Below are 25,802 nucleotides of genomic sequence, written 5' to 3' on the forward strand. Positions count from 1 at the left end.
CCTCCCCTGATTGTAATCAAAATGGATTTATATCAGTAAGTACTTATAGGACTTATTTGAAATTTCATTATTGTCATTAGTTAGACTGAGACAATCAGGGTTGATAACTATGGACTGATTTTATGTCAAATTACCTCCCTTTATTTCAAATTAAAATGGGTGTATCTCCGTAACTAACGAAAATACTGATCTGAAATTTCATTTATGTCAACAGATGAACTTAGACAATCAGTAAGATACATATTGACTGAATTTATGACAAATTACCTCCCTTTATTTTTTATCTAAATGAATACACCTTAGCAGCTTCTAATGAGATTGGTTTGAAAGGCTATTTATGTCTTCCATGGTAAGAAATAGTCATATTAGATAACTCTTGATTGAACATTTATCGATATTAATACTTTACTAATATATTGTTGTATAGGCTTGTACTCTGTATCTTCTATATGCATATACCAATGCATGATTACCTCCCCTGATTTTAATAAAAATGGATTTATCTCTGTAAATATTTATAGAACTCATTTGAAATTTCATTATAGTCTTAAGTTGGACTGAGGCAATCGGGGTAGATAGCTATGGACTGATTTTATGTCGAATTACCTCCCTTTGTTTCAAATTAAAATGGGTGTATCTCAGTAACCAATGAAGATACTGATTTGAAATGTCATTTGTGCCATCAGATGGACTCGGACAATCAGGGTAGATAACTTTTGACTGAATTTATCTTTATTTTATGTTAACGAATACATCTCAGCAGCATCTAATGAGATTGGTTTTAAATGTTATTTAAGTCTTCCAGGGTAAGGAATAGTCATGTTAGTACAAAAATGCAGCATTTGAGCCCTAAGGACCCTCAAACTTGGTATGGAAATTGGACCTGACTAGGTCGAAAGGGACTGTTACAAGAAAATGTTTATCCTGATGATATTTAATGTGTATGCCTATGTGCGCTATATTAAAACTTGATCATATCATTTTGAGCAATGGTACTCAGGTGAGCGATACAGGGCCATCATGGCCCTCTTGTATATTATTCTAAGTATTTTTAAAATTTCTTATGGTTGCCATTTTTCTGTGACAAGACCGTATGGTGGGGGTATAAGTCACTCCTGTGACAGGTGTAGTTCTTTTCTAGGCCCATGATATAAAACATAATTTCATGAATTTGGACTTTTTGGTTCATAGCAACTCTCCTTGATATACTTCAGGGGTTGGCATTTTGTAAAAGTTGTGAAGATTTTAAAAGCTGTACTCAACAAGAGGACATGGCCAAAATCGACACAGTCAGTTTATAAAAGAACTAGTTTGCTTTAATCTTATGAATATAATAATGTGACTTTGGACTGTTCTTAATGTGTATTATTTCTATTTTTACTGACATAAATTTCCATTCTTTCTGTTTTTCTTAGAGGTCGACTTTGTAGAAACCCCCACCCATATATGAGAGATTTGTATCCTATCATAACATACATCGTGACCTTACATCTCTTACGGAAAGGAAGTTTCTAGAGGTAGTGATCCATACCTGTAGGATCTGATTCTGGAATTTCACCAAACTTGGTCTGTTGCATCCTGGCAATGGTCCTGTCTCCAGTTTTTTTAAATGGTTTGTTTGACCCATAAATTACAAGGTCCTCTCACAATTTTGTTCAAATGTGGGAACTTTTTAGGGTTGACAGAGCTAAAAGTAGAAATTTAAATTACTTCTCATAAACTGTTTGATGGAACTTTATCAAACATGGTCTGCAGCTTCATTATGAGGTCCTCTTCAAAAATTGTCCAAATGGGGAGAGCTGAAAAGAAAATCTTTGGACAGCTTCGTCTCATTAACTGCTTTGTTGATCTTCCATTAATCTTGGTCTATAGCTTTATAATAAGGTCATCTACAAGTTTTATTAAATGGGGCCACTTAGCCCCTTTAAGAGGCCCTAGAGCTAAAAATAGAAATGCTTTTAAACAACTTCTTCTCATGTGTCACTAGATGGATCTTCATCAAACTTTGGCAGTAGCATTATTATAACGTCCTCCTCCAATTTTGTTCAAATGGGGAGGGGCACTTTGCCCCTTTTAGGGGCTCTTTGAGCTAAAATTAGAAATAAATGTTTTCTCCTCATGAACCACTTGATAGATCTTCATAAAATTTTGTCTGTGGCATCATTAAAAGGTCTTCTCTAAAATTTGTTGAAATTGGGTCACTTGGCCCCTATTAGGTGCCTCTACAGCTTGAAATCAAAATAGTTTTAAACAATTACTTTTCCTGAAACGCTTGATGGATCTTGATCAAACTCGGTGTGTATCATCATTATACGGTCCTATCTGAAGCTTGTTCAGAAGAGGACACTTTGCCCATGTTAGGGGTCGCTACAGCTAGAAATAGAAAAATAACCAATTGAAACGACTTCTTCTAATGTACTGCTTGGAAGTTCTTCATGGAACTTGGTCTGTAGCTTTACCTCCTAAAAATGGAGGCATTATTTCCCTTTAAGGGCCATTAATTTATGGCAGTGGCTACGATTACGGTACCGTAATCCTAGCCTCCGGTTCTAGGATTACGGAAGTTCCGTATTCCTAGACAACCCTGAGAGGATAGGCTAGAATTACGGAAGTATTTAAGAGGCATCAAATATATGTTTGGACATGCATAAATGATGTTGTAAACTTACTTATTTCACTTTAATATATAGCGATTTTGGCCTATTATTTCGAGTTATCTGTCCGCCATTTTGGATTAGTATAATCTTAATGGCAGCGCGCGGAAATATCATATATTCTATACTTTGAATTTTATGACTTATTACCATATTAATTGTATGTTATTAAGGACAATTTGTGTTGACTTGATGAAAAAATTACAGGTATATACGAAACATAATTCTATAATATTTCCCCGCGCCGCCATTACGATTATACCTAACCCAAAACGGCCGATTGATAGCATGAAATTATAGTGAAATTAAGTGAAGTAAGTAAGTTTACAATGTCATTCATACTTATATTTGATACCTCTTAAATACTTCCGTAATCCTAGCCTATTCTCACAGGGCTGTCTAGGAATACGGAACTTCCGTAATCCTAGAACTGGAGGCTAGGATTACGGTACCGTAATCGTAGCCACAGCCTTAATTTATATATTAAGCACAGTTGTCAGTGTATCATGCATATATTCATAGTCAAACGGTTAAGATGAGGCAATAGTTTAAAAACATTCATGTGACGCTTCAGATACCATCTGTAGCGGGGATTCGCCAGACATTTAACAACAGTCTAACTTGCCCAATTTTCATCGCCGTTACACGTAGGTAATCCACTATTGCCTCTTATTGTCGGATCTTCATTAAAGTATCTACCTCAGCTCTCTCAGCGATGTTACAAATGAAATAAAATTCCACGGCATGAAAGTAAATATATGGTATCTGGATAAAATACTACATGAATGGGTGCCCGAGAGTGCCTTTTCATTATTTGTCAATATATCTGGACTTTGTGGGTATTTTTCTGTTGAATTTCAAATATATATTTCAATGAAGGGTTTGATACGCTTTACAATAAATTGATCGACACGGAAGTTTGTTTTTATATTCAATTAATCAGTAAAAGGAATTGTTTGTGAAATCCTTTGTATCTCGTTATGGTTACCGAACAAAAATAATAAAAAATATTTTCCAATTAAAGTAATTTGATTTATTTGTTTCGAGAATTCTGTAAGTTCACATCGGAGCTCTAGGGAAGAGTAGACTGTTGTGTAAATGATACTTACTCCCACCAATAAAACTGGGCCCTGGAAATATGTAAAACTTCTTTTCCCGGCACATTGAACGCTTTGATGAAATGCGAGGAACCAGTAAACCCCGCCTCGCCAAGGACAGGGAAGGTACAATTGTTGTACTAACTTATACCATTCAAGTGGGTTATCGATTGTTGAGTCTGTCTTTACTCTACGCTAGAGCTTCGATGTGAACTTACCCATACAGAGGTGGTATATCAATCTGGTTCCCGACTTTGTAATGCTTTATTTATAGCACTAAACTATTCAACCGAGAACCAGTCGTTCAATAACAATCACGTGCAGTCTTTCTCACTTACGCTTTTTCTTTTTAACACGTGACATCAATAAATTCTCAATAAATTTTACATAACATCTGAACTTGTAAAATGCCACGTGGAAGAGTTCAGCAACGAGGAGGCAGGGGTATGCCAAGACCCCAAGGCGACGTCGCCAACCCACAACCAGTGGCAAATAAGCCAGAGAACCGCCCGAACACGTGAGGACGGAAATGAAGGGCCGACGACCTTGGTCTGGAGTTCAGGAGCCCCCAACGTGGTCCGACGGCACAGGCATTGACCGATGATGAGTTACAGGATGGGGACAACCAGCTCCTACAGGGAGACAAAGGTGGATCTATTATTGATTTTTAACGTAGTTTGCTGAGTTCAGGTGTACTCCCTTTTTATAATTACAGAAGCTCATGTAGTTCGTTAGGTTTGAGTGAACATTCAGATATGGGGTGTGGCACTGCTCCTAACATTTCTGTTTCCCTGCCACCTGGTCATTCCAACTATTTAACTTTACATACGCTAGATCCCGGACGATGTTTCCCGTCCTTCCGTTTGGCAGACGAGTCCTTAAACAACAAATCTGTCGCGGTGAATATGCTAATCTCGCTTTACTCTTTAAAGGAGCTGTCGAATTATCTGACTATTGTACAGGTAATATTTTCAAACTGTCGTCAGACTGCCACACCGAGGCCGCGCCACATATTGACAAAAGTCCATGAATTACTTCATTATATGTTCAATATACGGGACTGTGCAATGCGCCGGGATGGGGGTGGGGCTATTGGTGGAGAGATTACGACGAGCAGTTTCGTATCCGCCGGCTCGTGGTCACAAACGAATAATGAACTCTGGCGGCGCTGCATACAAGTTAATACTAGGTTAAATTCGAGAAAGTACACTTGTAATGATTTAACAAGTGTAATTGTAACTTGCCTAGCTGCAAATATAACCATGTATGCGCTAAATGTTTCGCACCACACCCGGAGGATGTCTGTTTCCAGTCAAGACCCCTTGTTCAGGCCCAAATGCCAAATCGCAACCTTATTTTCGTGGCAGAGGTTTCCGCCGACCCTCTGCGTGACCTAAGAACGCAGTAACTCGACGGTCTCGAACTCTTTGATCAATGCATCACATCACTCACACAATATTGATGTTGTAAACTTAGCAAAATTGCATTTATCATGAAGTGCATCGGCGACTGATATGTACACAGAATCTTATCATATAACTGACGCCTTGCTAGATCACCTTGGTGACAGGGTATTGTACAAAATCGATAATCCGCAACGACCAAGGTTGCTGTATTTTCACGCCCCGCAGACTCGGATTATTAGTCTGCCAATATCTGAGGAAAATGTGACTTCTGATGGCATTTTTTGTTAATGCTCGGATATTATTATAGAAGTGTTCCTTAGGACCAAACATGAAATTTAAAAGGGGCTGTCGCCTTCTAGGGTTCCTCCTTACAGTATAATGGGGTCAAAGGTCAAATGAGTGCATTTTACGAATAAACTACACCGTTGTGCACTCGTTTTGTTTTCATATAGACATCTAAATTGGTTTAAATATTGTTTTTTAACGCCCTTTAGTATTTTTGTAAATAAAACTGATGATTATTAAAAAATATATATATTATATTATATAGAATAATATATATCTGGGAAAAGTGGCATACGATGGCAAAGTGTGTTATACTTGACATATTTGCCAATCTATATATTTGGATCAACTGCAAAAATATTTTTGGTATTGTCGTATCCAAGGGTTATTTTAATGTAATTTCAAGGTTACAGACATGTCAAGGTCAAAAATGAACTTTTGAAAATGACTTCTAAGTTACTACAGGAATCAAAATGGTGCGTTTATTAATAATATACTCAACAACTTTTCTCTTTTTTTCTTTTATTGCCAAATTTTGACAGATTTGGATGAATGTTCTACACAATGGTTAACGATTACTTTTTATAATCAAACATAAAAACGATCATAGCCTGAATTATATTCAATTAACCGTAAGGGTAACAATAAGGTAACCCTTAAATTAAATGTCACATAATTAGTAAATTCATCACAGCAGAAATTCAAAGTACCATATTCTGAATGTTCAACTATGTTTAGTTGAAATGGAACATCCGTCAATATTTTCAATATGAACATGTTAATTTTATATCAGGTTTTGGACGTCATTAATGACACCAATTAATGACAAAATTGTTTAATACTGCAGATGGCAGTACTTGCCACATAGAGACCAGCACCAAGTTGCATCCATTCTGTGACGTTTTATTTTTAGGTTACCCTATCTGAACCGTCATGGCTGAATGAATGTACCCACAGTTGATATCGCTGTTGTGTTTATCTAATTGAACTGGTCATTAAGCAAAATGTGTCCAATTTTCATTCAAATCTGTCAAACTTTGGCAGGGATAAAAGCAATAAAATTTGAATTTAAGCTTTGAACTGACTATCAAAAGATTATTTACATATTGTACACCTTTTGATAAATGTGTGCGAAAGAGAAAATATGGTTGGTTTTGAGGAGGGAGACTACAACGAAAATGAATTGCATATAAATATATAAAAATTCTCACATAAACAGTTAAAATCACTCTACTTTCATGTATACAATCAAGTATTTTAGCTCAATGAGAGCGCAGATCTAAGGACCGCGGGATCGTGAGTTCGATCCCCGGGAGAGATGTATGTTCTTCATGATGATTTGATAATAGACATTGTCAGGAGTAATTTCGTCCTCCACTTCTGAATCATTTGGAGAAGTTGGCAGTTACTTGCGGAAAAAGGCTTATACTTGTAGAGACTCCAGAAACACTGATAAGGTTAATTGACTGCCGTTACATGACTGAAATACTGCTGAAAGTAACATTTACATATATGGAATGCTTCTCCAGCTCCTAAAGAAATGCTTTCAATACAGTAACTGGTGATAATTCATTATATTATATAGATTTATGTTAATTTGCCCAAGATGTGATGGTTAAATAGGACCATTTTAGAGGAATAACTGAAATATTGGTCACATTATAGGTGTACACAGTACATGTACGGTAATAAACAAAACAGAACAGATCTGTCAGAATTCAACTAAGTACTCTTTACACCATGTCTTTGATTTGCTGTAATTTCTTTCCTTTTTTCTACTATCGGTCAGACATTTATCATCATATTTTATGTATTTGTAATTAAGTAGAACATTTCAAGAACTATCACCGAAGCTCTTAATGCGATATTTGCATTATTTTATTTGGTTTAAGACAGGATGTCCTTGATTACATTGTGAAAAGAAAGCTAGTATATCTTGGAACTGAAACATTAGTCATTCAGATGTTTTACAAATTAAAATGTAAAAATAAAGATATAAAAACATCAGAAAGGTTGCTTTAGATTTTTTATAATAGTAACATTTAAGTCACATTCAGTAAAATATTAAAATATACCTTTCGATATCTTCATGATTACTAACAGATGATGGTTCAGATAATCAAAATGATGAAATATCGTGTTTCGATAGTAACTAAGACATATACAATGTGTAAAAATAACTTCCTACATGATGAGAAGAGCATGAAGAAGAGATTCGAAATTCTAAACGATGGATTTATAATAAACAAATACTGTCTATTGAATATGTCAGGCTAAGACGTCTATAGCTTGTGAAGTGGGACTATTATTCCATTATATGGGGTTTAATCATTTTTTATACAAGGGTAAGACGTTATTTTATATAAGGATAGTTCATTCTAGCATTCTGCGCACTGGATTTAATTAATAATACATCTAATTTTACACATTTAAAGCTAAAATAGCATTAGCTTACATTTGTTTCATTTTATAACATTAGATTCCTTCGTGATACATTGGTACATTTGCTCTACCCGGTCCTATCACCAGCCAAATACTCGGAAATCTAAAGGCGTTGTAACAGGAAAACAAACATGCTTTCCCCTATATTCACAGTCATAAAGATAATGCTAATATTATATACTTTCAAATCCACTGACAATTATTAAGCCTTTTTGAAGTTATAACATTTATAGAACCAATATAAACAAATACCGGTAGTTACAAAATTGTAGATATTGAAAACACTTGAAAAAACGGTTACCAGTTCTTATAATAGCCTAACGTTAATGTGCAAAGTAATATTTTTAGCTGATTCAAAAATATGAAGAGTACCATTTTCATGCTAATGGAATGAAAATAAAAAAACATAACATTTGCGGTTATCTAATATCTATATTTAAACTTTGATATCACTTAATTTTTGTACATAGATGGTATTTCTCAACACCCACACAATCCTGAAATTAATACAGCACACGCATAAACCACTGGAATAGATTTTTAATTGACAGCATTGACCATTTTAGATAATGCTTGAGAGAATTTGCACATTTCATACTATCTCACAAACAGACTTAATCAAACGGAGTTTGCTAATTTACGTTCTTGATATCTATGCCTCCGAAGGAATCTTTAGATCTGTCAACAGTTATTACAGCCAAACTATATGTTCTCTAGAGCTCGACGGGACAAGCAAAATGTGTTCGAGATATCAGTAGGACAAGCCAACGTGAAGTACACATTATATAGACCTGACGATGAGTTCGAGGCAGTAGTAAGCGAATAATCCAAATTCGAGCAAACGAAGTTTAACTCTACCAGTCTTATAATACGCACCAAAGACTTTTTCCATCTGTACTGTTCATATAGACAATCATACAGGCAATCAACTAGCCTTTTAAAAAGTGTTAGCCTGAAAACGGAAGTTTTAGAATATCAAACATGAAAAAGATACCTTTTATAAATGAACAGAAAATCAGAGCGTACGAAAATTTAAGCTCATTCTATAGAAATAACTTTAGTCGTTTTGAATTTTGCCAGTCTCCGATGCAATAAATATACACGAAGTAATTTATTTTACTTTTCAAATTCATAATTATCACCAAAAAAATTACAAGTTTATATTAAAAGGTAGCAAAATGGCGAAAATCTGACGTTTATAACAAAAATGCACCCATTGACCTTTGATCTTGTGCTGTGACCTTACTATGACCCTTAGAAGGCGACAGCCCCCCCCCCCCCCCCCCCCCCCCCTTGAAACTTTTCCAATTTTTATAAAGTTGACAATGAACATGGCTGTCGGGCATTAACAAAAAATGCCATCAAAGGCAATTTCTAGGCCACTTTTCTGGATATATAGGCAGACTATATAGGCAATACATTAATTTAATTAATGAAAGTTAATCGTTTTTAATTGCTTACTGCCAAAATTGCAATTAATGTTACATGTCTCAAATTCTGCCGACAAAGGAAAGTATCTTGAGTTAAACACAAACGTAAATCGGGATCTTTAGATGTCTTTACATAAAATATATTAAATTAAATATTTTTGACACTTAAACATATTGTTTGAAAATCAAAGGCACCAATCATAATGATTGAATTCAACGCATAAAATGTAGAAAAATCCTCACAGATTTTACAGATCTAGTTAAATTAACAAGTATTACAGCTTCTACATAAAAATATAAAAGGCCAATCATCCTCGCAATTTTGCATTTCCAAACCGATCATTTGGTAAAAAGTACCCCCAATGGTTCAAAGAAAACAGTGAACTGCGTTTTACCTTTATAATGCCATTTAATAAATAAAATGCTATAAGGATTGGATTACCCCTTTAAGTCAGGGTCTTGTGCTCGATCCCCTACTTAGACATTACTGGTTTTACCCTGGCAAGACATTGTCCGTATCTAACATCGTACCGCCATTACAGTGTTTAAACATAGTAAACTGTAAATAGGGGTGAAAACTCGAAAAAAACGAGTATGTTCAACAGATACTGAGCAGTCCAAGAAGTCGCCAGATTGCACCATTTACTCTAGCTATATGCAAAATTTTCCCGGGGCCACCTCGGACCCCGTTCATAGCAGGGGGGTACCCCCTCCCACACCCACCCCCTCCGCCGCCCCAATGTTCAAATCGTCCCTACGCCCCTGTAACACCATAATAACTTTTACCGTGTACATGTTGAAGATAAAAAAAAACTGTGTTTATCATTTTACTGGCTAAAATTATCATTTAGCTAGAAAAACAGAATGTGTTGTAGAAAAAAAAAGATAAAGTTTAACTGCGATAATATGGCAGTAGTCCAAATTCTGAACAAATTATCATCTAAGTCGGAAAAGGTCATATGCGTTGTCAGGACCTTAACATTAAGGTGCTTTAACCATAACATCTTAATTAAGGGAGCTCATGTCCCAGGTCATTCTAACTTGAAAATCTTACAAGTTTAATACGATGTATTTTAATCCACGTAAAATATCGTATTGAATTAGCAAGACTACTAGTGATTTTTTGATTTGTCTGTACAACAATCTCATCAGTTTAGGAGAATTTCGGAAATAGAACCACAACCATGAAAACTACAGAAGCTTATGTGAGTTTCACCGTTATCACAATTTTGGAATGTTGCTTTGGGTCATTATGCTAGCTTACTGCAGACATAAATGTCGTTTTGGGTCACTTTGTTATTTTGTTGTCGACTCGAATGTCGCTTCGGGTCTATAGGTCTGGCCCTTTGTGTACTGGTAAGACCTATAGTTAACGTGGTTACTGTTTTAGACGTGTTTAAGTCAATGGCATTCCCTATCTAATGTCGAATGTGCAATTTATACTTTTGGTTTCCAAAGTTGGTACCTGCTGAGGGTGCGTTCCCTTTGGGGACTAGGGGTTTACGATTACGCACTCGGTAGGACTGTTATGTCTGGATAACAGTTAATATCTTAGTCACAAGTTAGGGGCCTGAATGCTTCAAATGCGTTTTGTTCTCACCTTTTATATGACACGCCCGGTCTCCTTTCGGTTAACCCCCTTATTGCATTTGTATATTATTTTCCTATAGTTTGGTAGCGAGCCTTAACGCCTAACCTACTGAACTCAGAGCAGCCATTTTAGCCCAACTTTATACTAATCATTTAAATGTAAACTTAACTCAATGATTGATTTAATTGTTTGGTTATCGAGCTGACTTGTATCGCCGTTGAGGCGCTTAATAAATATAGTGAAGACTACACGTGTTTTGTCTTGTATTTTGAGTAATTACAAATAAGACTCATTGCTGATTAGTATTCACTCAGTCTGACAGCTAAAATACCAGAGGTACCTTTGTCAGCAGAAATGATTTAGCCGATTCTGTACGATATGACATTTGGCGACTTTCCACATCCTAGTCACGTACTAGCCTAGTGCTGCGCCAACACCATGCTTAGAACACCTGAAATACAATTGTATCTAGCAAAGTACCTCAAATAGGAACAATAAGCGGCTGAGTAATAATACAGTACTATACTCAGTAGAGGATTTACGCTATAAATATGAGTTATTAAAGAACATTTACTGAAAGTAAACGAGACACAAAATTGTTCTAAAACATTCACTTTCTTTATCTGCAAAACACAAACATAAATTGTGTTGCCTTTCGTATTGATTTTGCTTTGTGACTCTACCTTGATATGAAGATCATTTCGTGTGTTTTATTAATGCGCGTTAGGTAAGTTAACAAGGGAAAAAAAATAGAAAACGAAAGTAGGCAAAGCGGACTTTAAGATACCTATAAGTTATAAAGGTTGAATACTTCACACGATGGACATTTTATGAAAGAAATTTTCAATAACTGAGTAAACATTTTATAGGAACTAATCGTAAATTGCACGATATAATGAAAAAGAAGTTTAAAAAATGGCAGAACGAGGCAAAGACCTGTCAAAACTTGATTGTAGTATATGTTTAAGTGCGTTCAATGATCCAAAGATACTGCCATGCTTCCATACTTTCTGTCTCCAGTGTTTAGACGAATACGTGATCAGAAATGGACAGGCTGGAAAATTCGAGTGCCCTTTATGTCGTGTTGATACCGAAATTCCAGTGGGTGGGGTAAAGTCATTTCAGTCGAATTTCTACATCCAGGGAAGCAATACTTCAGAGCACAACACAGACTGCGACGTTTGCGGAGAAGGATACGTAGCGACCCATTATTGTACGGACTGCGAAGAAAATTTCTGCGAACGCTGCACCATCTACCACATGAAAATGAAAGTGACACGTGAACATACACTTATACAGTTGAAGGAATTGTCTGATGTCGACACGGAAGGACATTACACCCGTAAGATACAAAAGAAATACTTTTGTCCCCAACACAAGGCAGAAGAAATAAAAATGGTATGTAAAGATTGTAACACTAAGCTGTGTGTTGTTTGTAAACTGACAGAGCATGAAAATCACAACACTTCCAGTATCACCAAAGAAGCAGAGGAGAGACGAACCTCATTGTTAAAGACAATTGCCAGCGCTGACAGTCAGCTTGGTGTACTAAAATCAAGAATATCTATTTCAAACAATTCAAAAAATTACATGGAAAAGGAACTGGAGAGGAACATTACTTCACTTGAGAAACGAGTTGAATCTGTTATCGCAAAAGTAAAACAGGATGCCGCTAGCATCAAACAGGAGTTGATCAAAAGTAATACCAAGGCGAAAGACTATTATTTGGAGAAGGAAAAACAGATACGTGGCAAAATAATGGAAAATGAAGCTGTTATCAGCCACGCACAGAATGTCGTCGAATTAGGGGATGATTGTCAGATGTTGGACGCCGAACTGGTCTCAAAATTGCAATCATTAACAGTAACAGAAGAATGCTCAATCAAACTTCATGAACACTTAATATTTGAGATAAGCAGTTCTGAAATAACAGACGACATACTTGGGAAAGTATCCGAAGTCAGTTCTAACGTGTCCGTTAAAGAGCTTGATGAGTTGCAGTGTTCCCCCAACACTAAAGAAGCAAATACCTTATCAATGAGCGCAGGGAGATTGTATGCTGCATTTAGAGATTTCTATAAGTTTCTATATCATGATTCAGAAACTTCGAAGTCTTACTTCACAGAGTGGTTTTATGATCGAGGTGCCTGTGCAGGTTTGACTTGCATTGGTAATGACTTGTATTTCACAAGTTTAGTAGACAAGACTGTTTATAAATATCAAACACCAGAACATGTGAAGGTGAAGTTTAAATCGTTTGAAGTCTACCCCCATGGTATAGCACACAGACTCGTCAGAAACGGCGATAAGGAACAGGAACTTCTTATCTGTTGTCTACAAAGCGGTAAACTACTGGATACAGATGCTAGTGAAGGTTGTGTTATTGCTGTCTCCGTTACCAATAAGAAACAATACACATGGCGCTATAAAGAGATACCAGGGCCAACATGCATAGCAACAAACACATTTGATGGAACCGTTTGTCTTGGATATCCAGCTGCTCATAAAGTGACATGGAATGCATCAGATGGAACTGTACTGTCAGTGTTCTCTGGCTTAGGTTGTCATGGCAACCCAGAGACATTTTGCCCAGTGAGTGTTTGCTTTGACAGTCAGTACTGCATTATCATAGCAGATTACAAGAATGGTGCAGTGATAAGGATTGACGAGTTTGGCAATTTTCTTCAGTGTTTGGTGGAAAGGAAAACTCCCCTCTCTGTTTTGTTAAGAGATGATAACATACTATATGTAGGGTTCAATAGAAAAGACATTACCAGGTATCAACTGAAACTTGACAAATAGGAAATGTTCAGTTATCGCAGAAAAGTCTGACTTCAACCAGTTAACATGTTATTACCTACCTGTGACATGAAATTCTGAATGAATTAACATGACCTACCAGGAGATATATAGATCATTATGTTCGTGTTTTTCATCATGTGACAGATGTATTCATTAATGTAAGAAAGGAGAATGTTATCACATAATATCATGCATAATGTCAAGGCACAGCTGGCACATAAACTTTCCTTCGGATTTTTTACCTGTCGCATTATTTTTGGCTTCATTGGTCATTTCTTTGGTATAATGCGCGTAGGCCTACACTTGCACATGCTATATAAGAAAAAATCACATCTACATTGTATTATTACCATTTGCCTACATAATATGTTCCAACATGACTTTCAAACTCAGCTATTCCTCAACAAGTAAACATTAAGTAGATGACGATAAAATATATGTAATACTTCACATTTTTGTTAGACTGGAACAATATTCACCACAAGATTTATCAGGTATTATTTTCTCATCAACACGTTATATGTCAAGATTTTATTCCTTGTAAAGGTAGATACAAATTTTAAAATCATCTATAATCTCTTTGATCTTCTTAATACATCTTTAAATGTTTATCATTAGCCATTCTTATCATCTATCTGAGAATTATGATAATAGTATTGATATTTTAAATCAAACAAATCACATTCCGATTTAAAGTACTTACAAATGTCATACATCTTTTGAACGAGACTAATTAAACTATAAACCAAAACATCTTAGTATTTCAAAATCTGACAGTTTTGTAACCTCTGTACCCTATAGTAAATGATGGAGGAAAGTAATCAACAGTAGTTAGATTTCGGGGGTTCAACTGGGAATACGGTATTCCAGCCCTCCCACGTGATCACGTGGTACGTGGGTAAGGGAATACGGTACAACACGTGCACACCGTATTCTAGCCCTTCGACGTGTGTAAGAAAATATGTCACACGTGTCATATGGTAAGAGAATACGGGGAGGGAATACGTTTTTTTTTTGTTGTTTTTTTTTTGCTCTCCATTGCATAAAAGGGAAATCCCTAGAGTCAAAAATATGATTCAAAAATCACACGGTTATTATACATCATAGTGCGTGGGAAATTATTTAAGGTCGTTTGAAACCCGATATCCATCCGCTTTTTGTCAACGAGGTTAACATTAATAATTGTGAAATTTACTATGGAATAGTCAGTCGGTCAGTCAGTCAGTCAAAATTAAGCACGACATGACAGCATAATACAAACTTAAAAACTGTTGAAACTGAAATGGAATCAATATTGAAAATGATAATAGCAAATAAGAAAATACAGAAATCAACAACACACTATTAATCCACAATTTTAGTTATAACGCAGTAAAATACCCATTTAAGGTGTTTAACGAGGTATAATAAAAAAAATTCAAATATGCTCTCGCCTTTCAAAGTTGATGACACGGTAACCGTACCCTTTCAACCATTTAAAAAACTGGGACGCTTCTCATTGATAAAAAATCATGTTAACAGTATCTGTGTCTCATGATCCATTAACAAACTAAGGTATGATAAAAAAAAATGTTTTACTTTTTACCCACGCATACTTCTGTACTGAGATTTTTTAAAGACCAACTTTTACAGCGATATTATTTCGGTCTATGAAAAGCAGGTGCGTTTTCTCTAAGAATGCCAGTGTGCGGGAGTTCAAAAAAAGAAACGCCGTTTCATTTCTTTACTTTTTTTAAACTTTGTAATTTTGTAATGCGGTATACCGAAAGGATCAAATATTAAAAGTTTCACACATAAACTGACACCTTTTCAAAAGTGATATGTTTCCTGTCAATAATTATACCAGCTGTCTGACTTATTTTTGACTATAATTTAAAATGTATGTATGTAGCGAGATACTTTATATGTATAAGTTACTAAAATAGAATTATGTTATGTTCTGTTCTGTTTCTGTTCTGTTCTGTTTCTGTTCTGTTCTTATTGTTGTGAAAGCTGCCGTAATGTCCGAACTTTGTCTAGAGTTTGGCTCACATATCATAATTTTGTTGATAAGGTTAGAAAATTGTATCTAAGTCCGGCCGATTACAAGATTTGATTGGCTGTGATGCTATTTTCTCACAACTGGAGTAATAAGAAATCAATTAAATAATTAGATGATTACTTTGTTAGGTTAACTAGAGACCACACTAATTCAAACTAGGTACCTTTATCAGCCCATGTCTTTGAGAACATATTCACACATGTTTTAATGTCATTAAACAACGTTATATTTTATAACTATTTATATAGTCAGAATGGAGAACGGAGCGTCTTCAAAATGGGGTCAATCCTCAAATGCAAATTTTATTGAATACATTATAGATGCAAATAGACATCTAAAGGTAGACTGGCATCAGTCGTTAGAGTCATAAAATGTAAAGCACTTGGCCATAAAATCAGTCCTCTCTGATACCACTTTCTGAAAAAAATTACAATATCTCTTGCCTCTGTCGAGATGAACCTAGAGAGGAAATGTTTTTTTTTTTCTGAGAAAATATCAGTGTCAGTATGAAGAAGTTAATATTATTACAGATAATTTGATCTGAACAGACTTTGTAAGTCTATTCCAAAGGCTGAGCTTCAATCTTTCAAAAATGAAGCTGAGAAAAGTCACAAGAAATTAAGAGACGAGTTAGTTTAACTTCATACACGAAACAGAGAGCTTGAAGAAAAATTTCTATTTTGCCCTGAACAACGACCAGAAAATAAGAAATTGATTAAATACTCTAGAGACATTTGATAAGTTTAGATCTCTCCCAACTGAAGTTAATGAAAAGAATGAATACAATTTTAACCTCTATTTTATTCATCACTTGTGTATCAAATACCCGCCTAAAAAGAGTCAAGTCATGCGCTGTAAGTGACGTGGGAAGTATCATAATTATATCTTCGTCATTCATTACAAGGCCTTTGTATTATATACGAGGTCACTATAGCTATTTAGCTTTTACTTAACCTTTAGCATGCTGAAGGCAAGCGACTCTGCCTTCGCGACCAGTGCAGACCAAGAGCAGGCTCGCATCCGTGCAGTCTGATCATGGTCTGCGCTGTTCGCTATTCGGCTAGTATATTTTCAGTAAACACCCCTTCAAATAGTAAATGGTATTGCCCAAATTGAATGATAGACCAGTCCAATTATACAAATTTAGCAGAGTAAAGTAAAAAGAGGCGAGTCTAAATGTAGTAAAAAAGGAGGGTGTCAGGTTGTATTTGTCATCCAGACTTGAGAATTTTACAGACTGCGTAAATTATCTGCTCTTCTTACAGGTTGGAACTGAAAGAATGCCGTAAAAAATGGAATGCCGTGTATAAAATCATTACATATAGTAAACTAAATAATTGTAAATACGTAGCAAATTTTGAAAAAAATACCCGTTTCATCCTCAACAAAGTTAAATTTTTTTCCAGTAGAGTAACCCGTAGTAAACGTATTTCCTTATATGTAAAGAAATTTTATCAATAAAACGTTGGTAGAGTTAAAGATAATAAATAACGAATACGAGTGATTCTTATTAAGTGATAAAGTTCAAAAACCGTATTTTGTAATATGCCATTGATGTCACGAGGTCTTGATGCCTGTTGAAATTTTGCGTCATGATAATTTTGAAATCTAGCGTAAAGAGCAAAGATTTTTATTCATTCCAAAGGAATATCTATTATACTGTGTAGAGACTTATACACTCTATGGCACTGATAGTTTTTAAATTTCAGATACTCAAGCCAGCTGGAAAGAAAGCTTTATAACTTCATTGAATAACAAAGACCCTGCAAATCTGCGGTGAGATATACTTATAGTATAGTTAGCATTTCTGATCTTCTTTGCCAGATCGTAGCGGAGCATTCAGGAGGTGGGAGGAGTAAAGAGGAGTGGCAAAAGAGTACGGAGGAGTTGAAAGTACAAATATGTAGATGAGGACTTCGGAGAAGAAACTGTTGCGTTAAGGGCCATACACTGCAAATGAGCCATCTGTGTTAAAAAATAACATGTAGCTTGTGATGGGTGACGGCAATTATACATCCTATCCGCAAATGTTATCTCCAGCATACCATGAGACGCGTCTGATGTGCTGCTGCGACATAAAAACTGCAATTAACACGCTCTCCCATCTAAATAAGTTTATGGTCTAACTGTCACTGATCACTGAGGAGATGAGAGGATATGGGAGAAGTGTGAAAAATGGAGTACGAATGAATTACATCCGGGTTAACGGCTTGGCATTTCGTGTAAGAGAGGTTCGGTTACAATATACTTATACTTTGCATTCAGTTACGCATGACATCCGCATTTAACATCTTCAGTCTATATTGAGTAGCATTATTTAATGATATTCCATAAACGAAAAACGTAGCATTTAACGATAAATACTTGGACAACTTTTTCTTTAAGGTCAGTGCGTGATTGCATATCAAGTAGAAAACACCTAAAGTTTAAAAAATAAAATGGATATTTTCGATAAACCGGGAAATTTGAAGAGGAGAGGAGAGTATAAACGCAGAGTATCTCTGTCAAGTAATGCACCGAGTGCCGAATTGTATCTAAGGATGGTCCTTCCAGCAGAGCAGACGGCAGCCATAATTAAGCGTATGCTTACACGTCAGCTGAAAACTAATCCGACAGCCATCGAACTTGATTCCAAGCGAATAAATGACACCAATGAAAAAAGAAAGCGCAAAATTTCCAGAGTAAAGTTAGACGGTAGTATCAACAAGAGTTGTAAGAAACCAAAGCAGGGAACGCTTTCTACAGGAAAAAAGCCAAAGAAGCAGAATACGACAGAACCTGAAAACATCACTACGGTTAGTCAGGTATTTAACTGATTGCCTACCTGACTCCTCCTCATTAAGCGTTTGAACGTTAAAGGCGACGTTTGAATGCGATATTTGCTTCAAAGCTTTTGGAAGACGGGATAATATGTTACGACATAAAAAGTCAGTGCATTCGGACGTCGACTCGGATGACGATGCAATGCCGGACACTGATTTACAAGAAGATATTTTTGGAACTATAAACGAAACTGAATCCGATTTCAGCGATGATGATAAGTCTGTAACCTCTGAGGACTCTCTACATATTGATCCTTGGCAAGAGATTTTGGAAGAAACATTCAAGAAAAATGAATCGCATTATGAGGCGGAAGTCAACGAACAAATGGAGGAAGATGCAGAAATCAGTGAAAGCGAAACGAGGGAAAATGTCTACGAGGATATGAAGTCCACCTACAGAAAAGCCATGATGAATATTTTTGGTAGAAAACTGGTCTGGTTCGACGCTATGAAGAAAGATCCTATCTATAAAGCGATAAAGAAAACAGTTAATCGTCTCATTGCAAGAGAACACTACGAACCGGAGGAGGCTTTGAAATACGCCATTCTGAAGCGAAGATATCTTTTTGATAAAGTACTGGCCAGGTTTGACATTCCCGGTGTTGATGGAGACGAAGACGAAGATACTGAAAGCACAGATGATACTAACTGAGAGTGTTACCATATGACTGTCGGTAATTTTAGTGATAGATCATAAAGGAGCAAAGGTTGTTCTTTTCAACTCAAAATCAAATTCATGATGTAAAAAGGGGAAGACGAGGTTATATTTCGATGCGTAAAATGTGACTACTTTTTCTTTGCCTGGAGAAACCTTTTACATCATTTACGAGTATGGCATACGACTGATTATTGCCTCAACACATGTGTATGTTGTGCTCATAAGTTTCAGGAACGTAGGACATTTTTAAACCATTTAAAGCACAATCTAGGAACAGAACTGAGACACTAAAGAAGGCATCACAAACATTAAAAAGCATTCAAGTTCTGCCACGATCGCGGATTAACAACTGCACAAAATTACACATTTAACATGAAACGGTCGCGAGTATTTCGAAAATTAAACTTTCTGAGAGCCTTGAGTAACGCTGAGCCTGGTACGAGGCGACAGTTAATACAGTCAATAACTTTAAGACAAATACAAGCTGTTTCTGAAATCTTCAAAAGACTGAGCGAACGTTCTATCGCTATATTACCGCGAGACGTTCCTACGTTCGAGAATGAAAGACAGCTCATCAGAACGCTAGCACCGAGTCGAGTCAACCGTCGGAGAAAAAAGAATTTGTTTTTGCGATAACATTCGCTGTTACCTAGGGCACTTAGATTGACGTATGTGTACCAAGTAATTGCCAGTGAAGTGAGTGACGCGATCAGAAGAGGAGAAGACTAATAACTGAATGGACTCTTACTGTTAAACTAGACGCTACAATAGTAGTGTGATGTTTGTGCATTTCTTTAAGAACATTTTTATCAAAGTCTTGGAAGCTACAGAGTTTTATACAGAACAAAATGATATGAACGACGGTATGGATCATATTGCTTATAGTGTGAAAAATCTATTCTCAGTAACTGTAAATCGGCTGTTTATAAGCTTCAGAGTTTAACACAGGAAAGCTTGTTCTGAATGACGCTATGGATCATATTATATTGTAAGACCTTATTATGTAAAAACATTATTGTTAACAAGTTTAAATCGGCTGCCTATACTTTATTTCTATAGACACATTCGTTCATTTGTTGCATATATATGTCTGAATTTTACAAAATTCATGCTTTCATAGAACAAAAATTGTGAATTTATTTGGTTAATCAATATAAATAAATATATAAAGCATCCAGTTGCCTTGCCTTTCCGTTCTCCCGTTTAAACAAATTATTCCCATCAGTGTTAAGCTTTACCATACTTTTCTACATTATATGACTATTAAAAGAACAACGCTCGCTAATGATAGCAATAGAGCAGGGTGTTAAACTTACAGAGATGTAAAAACCGGATGTAGAATAAAATGTAGAGCAAATGTATACCCATGTATAAATTACACATTAGTGCTAGACCCTTTTTTCCTTCCCAACACACTGTTACCGTTACAGTTAATGAGAGTTGGATTACAGAGCGAAAACAGGAAACAACAAGGCGTTCATTTCTTAAAATCTTAAATAGGTTTGATGGGAAAGAATCGATTCTTTGGTCGATGCATGTATTTGTTGTTTATAGAACAAACGTTTGTCTGAAATAAAATAAACCTATTTTCCGGTTTAAAAACAAGGTCAACAATAAACAAATATTATCCCATTTAAAGGTACAATCAAAGCAAAGTCAAAGAGCAGCGCAATTTACTAATAACGTCATGATTTATTCAGTCCCACTCACGTTGTTCCGGGTTCCATCTTCAACTATATTCTATTGACTTCTTTGCTTGTACGCTTTTTTCTCATCTCATCCATTTTAAGTTTTTCCTATATTTCCGATGTTTCAAAAAAGATCTGTCATAAGCTTTAAGGAATATGAGATTGGAGGTCTACCATATAATTGCATGGTTTTCATTCTATGCTATTTTGTGACGTGACGGGTCTTTTTCTGTAGTGTAAAGAAAGAAAGGCTACATGTTTCACACAGAAACCGTCGCCTGGTTCCTGTAGATGATTAATTTGTTTTTTGCAGTCTTTTCTTCGAGTTTGGCTGATATATTACATTTAATCGATAACGACAGGGATAAGTTTACTTTTTGTAAGTAACCGTAGCTTTTCATTCGTATTATTTAATGCTTAAGTAAATATGTTGCTCAACAGAGCAGAAGTCCGACCGATGTTATTATTTCATAACTGATACCATCGTTTTTCACTTACCCATCTATTAAATCTTACTTTAACACAAAACTATGATAAATATCGAGGACGTTTTTTGTTCGTGATGTTTTACGCACTTTTACTGGCTTTCATCTTATGTTATATCTGACATACCCTGTTTGATTTAACACGGCTGTTAAGTTGTTTCTTAGAGGCTTCTAGAAGCAACAATTAAAGAAATGGCCGCAACATAATTAAAGTCAAATACTGAGTGTTTAAAATGCATAATATCATTTTCAAAATCTAATACTTTTTTTGTCTTTTAACGTATTAAATATGTTTAATGAAGGTCATAGTGGTCTAGTTTTTCTATAAGGTTAACGCAATAAAAATATAAACTTTAGCAAACGAGATATTGGTTAAATCCTTATGTAACTTCTTTTCAAAAATGTTGCGAGGTTTATGTAAGTCATAAATTTAACAACTGAGAAAGATTATCTGACTCAGTTTGAATATTGGCTTTAAAAAGCACACTCATTTTCTGTTGTGTTGGCCAGTGTGTCATACAGTCCTTTTTAAATAATTAATGAGTGTTATTGTCTTATTTACATTATGATACATATCCTAAAAGTGTATTGTCTAACAAAACTTATATTAGAATATTTTTATGGTATAACACTGTGTCTTTAAAGATAACTTTATTTTCAAAAACATAGTATTAATTCTGCTTTTCAAAATAAACATTTCTTATTGCTAAATGAAGCACTGCATTTTGGTAATACCATTCCATTTGAATAGAGTTCATGGCTATGATACACGTATAAGAAAGAGCGCAGTAAGTCTAAATTTTAATACTCAGATATTCTTTTCTCCACTATAATTCCATTGCTTGTATATAATTCGATGTACATTTACTTCACAGGGATTCCAAACTTGCGTTATTAGTAGTTTCCCATTATAAATCCTTGAAAGCAGCATCAACGTTTTTGAATACTGCAACAGCAACTCAGCATTTTAACATGTTTACATGACTCGAAATAGTTAGTAGCTTTTTTTCTTTTTCACTATATACATAAACTTCACAAGGATTTCAAACTTGCATTATATGCAATTTCCCATTATGATTCCTTGAATGCGGTATCATTGCTTTTTGAACTTCGTAGTTTAACTATGTAAATGTTCATAATAATTCCATATGTGAATGCTATAAATATTTTCGTATGTAAATGTTCTAAATAATTCTGCACATGAATGATCTAAATAATTCCGCACATAAATGCTCTAAATAATTTCGTAATTAACTATGTAAATGTTTTAAATAATTCCGCACATGAAGGATCTTAATAATTCCGCAAATAAATGCTCTAAATAATTCCACACAATCATGAATGCTCTAAATAATTCCACATATAAATGTTCAAAATAATTCAGCACATGAATGCTCTTAATAATTCCGTATGTAAATGTTTTAAATAATTCCGTATGTGAATATTCTAACTAATTCCGTTCATTACAAAAAGTCGTACCTTGAATCAAATCATGTTCTAACATGTTGGAGAAAAGAGGGGCTTTTATAGGGAACTTCAGCCTACGCATTTGTTCCAGAAGAATCATGCGGGAGAATAATTTACAAAACTCATCATGGTATGATTTGAGAAATAGGTGTGTTCTATAAATTAGTCATTTAAGGACCAGCATAGATTTCCTTGTGCTGATAAAAAATATTAACGCATCATGACACAATTTGCGTTGACTTGTCATTGTAAAGAATGCCTAGCGACATAAGGTCACACGAGTATTTTATTTTTCAAATGTAACATGAGTCAATGATTCGTAAAGTATTATAATTCTTATATATTATATCCTCAATTGAAAACAGAATAAAAATAGGGTCATGCTGACATAGAAGTTACACCTGTTTTGTTTAAGCCTGCATGTGCAAGCAAATAAGGATGCAGCAATGTGTTATCCCACTTAAAGCCCGAAATCAAGGTTTATGAACTTTGCACTTGATGACAACCTTAAATTATGATAAAAATCAAATGACTAAACTTGTCCTATATATCATATTGCGGGTGACAGCGATCCCACAATGTATTCAGATAAAAAGAAATACATATAAAATTAAGTTATTCAACACCAGGCATTTTTTATCAATGAGCAAACGCTTCTGTTTGATTTTTAAAAGGTTGAAAGGGTATTGTTACCGTGTCAACAACTTTGAAAGCCGAGAGCATATTTGAGATAAATTTATCATACTTCATCATATTTTTTTCCACGCACCTCATATTGGTATTTACTCAGTGGGTAAGAACGTTACATGCTTTATGACTTAAAATGTGGGCGAACTCACATGGCTTGAACTTAATGAAATCAAGCTTAGATCTGATATTGAAGCAGAATGTTTGCTACATAAAAACGTGTTGTAACAAGTTTCGGGATTGGCCGAGCTTTTATAGAGAATGCAAAGAACCAACACAAAGTTTGAATAAGGCTGGCCTTTGGTTAACCTAACAACGTAATCATTTAATTATTTAATTGATTTCTTATTACTCCAGTTGTGAGAAAATAGCATCACAGCCAATCAAATCTTGTAATCGGCCGGACTTAGATACAATTGTCTAACCTTATCAACAAAAATTATGATATGTGAGCCAAACTCTAGACAAAGTTCGGACATTACGGCAGCTTTCACAACAATAAGAACAGAACAGAAACAGAACAGAACAGAAACAGAACAGAACATAATTCTATTTTAGTAACTTATACATATAAAGTATCTCGCTACATACATACATTTTAAATTATAGTCAAAAATAAGTCAGACAGCTGGTATAATTATTGACAGGAAACATATCACTTTTGAAAAGGTGTCAGTTTATGTGTGAAACTTTTAATATTTGATCCTTCCAGGTATACCGCATTACAAAATTACAAAGTTTAAAAAAAGTAAAGAAATGAAACGGCGTTTCTTTTTTTGAACTCCCGCACACTGGCATTCTTAGAGAAAACGCACCTGCTTTTCATAGACCGAAATAATATCGCTGTAAAAGTTGGTCTTTAAAAAATCTCAGTACAGAAGTATGCGTGGGTAAAAAGTAAAACATTTTTTTTATCATACCTTAGTTTGTTAATGGATCATGAGACACAGATACTGTTAACATGATTTTTTATCAATGAGAAGCGTCCCAGTTTTTTAAAAGGTTGAAAGGGTACGGTTACCGTGTCATCAACTTTGAAAGGCGAGAGCATATTTGAATTTTTTTTATCATACCTCGTTAAACACCATAAATGGGTATTTTACTGCGTTATAACTAAAATTATGGATTAATAGTGTGTTGTTGATTTCTGTATTTTCTTATTTGCTATTATCATTTTCAATATTGATTCCATTTCAGTTTCAACAGTTTTTAAGTTTGTATTATGCTGTCATGTCGTGCTTAATTTTGACTGACTGACTGACCGACTGACTATTCCATAGTAAATTTCACAATTATTAATGTTAACCTCGTTGACAAAAAGCGGATGGATATCGGGTTTCAAACGACCTTAAATAATTTCCCACGCACTATGATGTATAATAACCGTGTGATTTTTGAATCATATTTTTGACTCTAGGGATTTCCCTTTTATGCAATGGAGAGCAAAAAAAAAAAAAACAACAAAAAAAAAAAACGTATTCCCTCCCCGTATTCTCTTACCATATGACACGTGTGACATATTTTCTTACACACGTCGAAGGGCTAGAATACGGTGTGCACGTGTTGTACCGTATTCCCTTACCCTAACTACTATCAACAAATAGATAGAACAAATTAACTCTCAGATCTAGAAAATGTTACAAGTTTTATTCTATTCTGTCTATTTTTGAGAAATATAGAGGTACATGTATAGTTATGTCCGTTAACATATAGACGTAACTGTATTAGGACAAAACTTTTAATGAATTTCATTGTCTTGTTCAACAAGGTGACCTCCAAACTTTTTATCAGGCAAAACTGAGAATTGAACAAAGGCTTGAAGGGGAAAATAATTATCTCAACAGGAGATAAAATATATAATAGGAGTGTGTATATTTATCTATTAATTTTGAACAAAATCATTTTTGTCGAGCCCGCTTGCGGTGAGCTCGAGTCGCCATCAGTCCGTTGTGACCAGCACGATAAGGGTAAAACTCAAAGAAAATAGTTGAATATACCATGAAGTGTTTCCTAAAGAAGTCAGAACACATAAAATGAATTTAACAATAGAATTTGAAAGCAGACTACCTATCGATAGTTAACTTTTTGCTGAAAAGATGGGGCCTCTTATATAAAAAAACTTTCAAGTAATCCGTTTCTTCCACACTAACAGTTGCAAAAGTCTTACACTGTAAATAACTACACATGTCAATAATTGAAAACCCACATGTATATATAGTCTTATACCCTGAATAATTCAGATTAAAG

General features: G+C 35.1%; 1 protein-coding gene across 1 annotated transcript; it reads left to right on the top strand.

Moving 5' to 3' along the window:
• The first annotated feature begins 11,657 nt into the window (after nt 1–11,657).
• Nucleotides 11,658–15,647, top strand: LOC123536951 (tripartite motif-containing protein 45-like). Its single transcript, XM_045320469.2, has one exon. The coding sequence runs from the start codon at nt 11,821–11,823 to the stop codon at nt 13,705–13,707; it is 1,887 nt and encodes a 628-aa protein (XP_045176404.2). The 5' UTR covers nt 11,658–11,820; the 3' UTR covers nt 13,708–15,647.
• Nucleotides 15,648–25,802: the final 10,155 nt, after the last annotated feature.

Source organism: Mercenaria mercenaria, chromosome 17 (assembly GCF_021730395.1).
Source record: "Mercenaria mercenaria strain notata chromosome 17, MADL_Memer_1, whole genome shotgun sequence".
NCBI lineage: Eukaryota > Metazoa > Mollusca > Bivalvia > Venerida > Veneridae > Mercenaria > Mercenaria mercenaria.

Bases quoted from the DNA above. Each gene is read 5' to 3' on its own strand.
- LOC123536951 (XM_045320469.2), top strand. From the start codon at position 11,821: ATGGCAGAACGAGGCAAAGACCTGTCAAAACTTGATTGTAGTATATGT.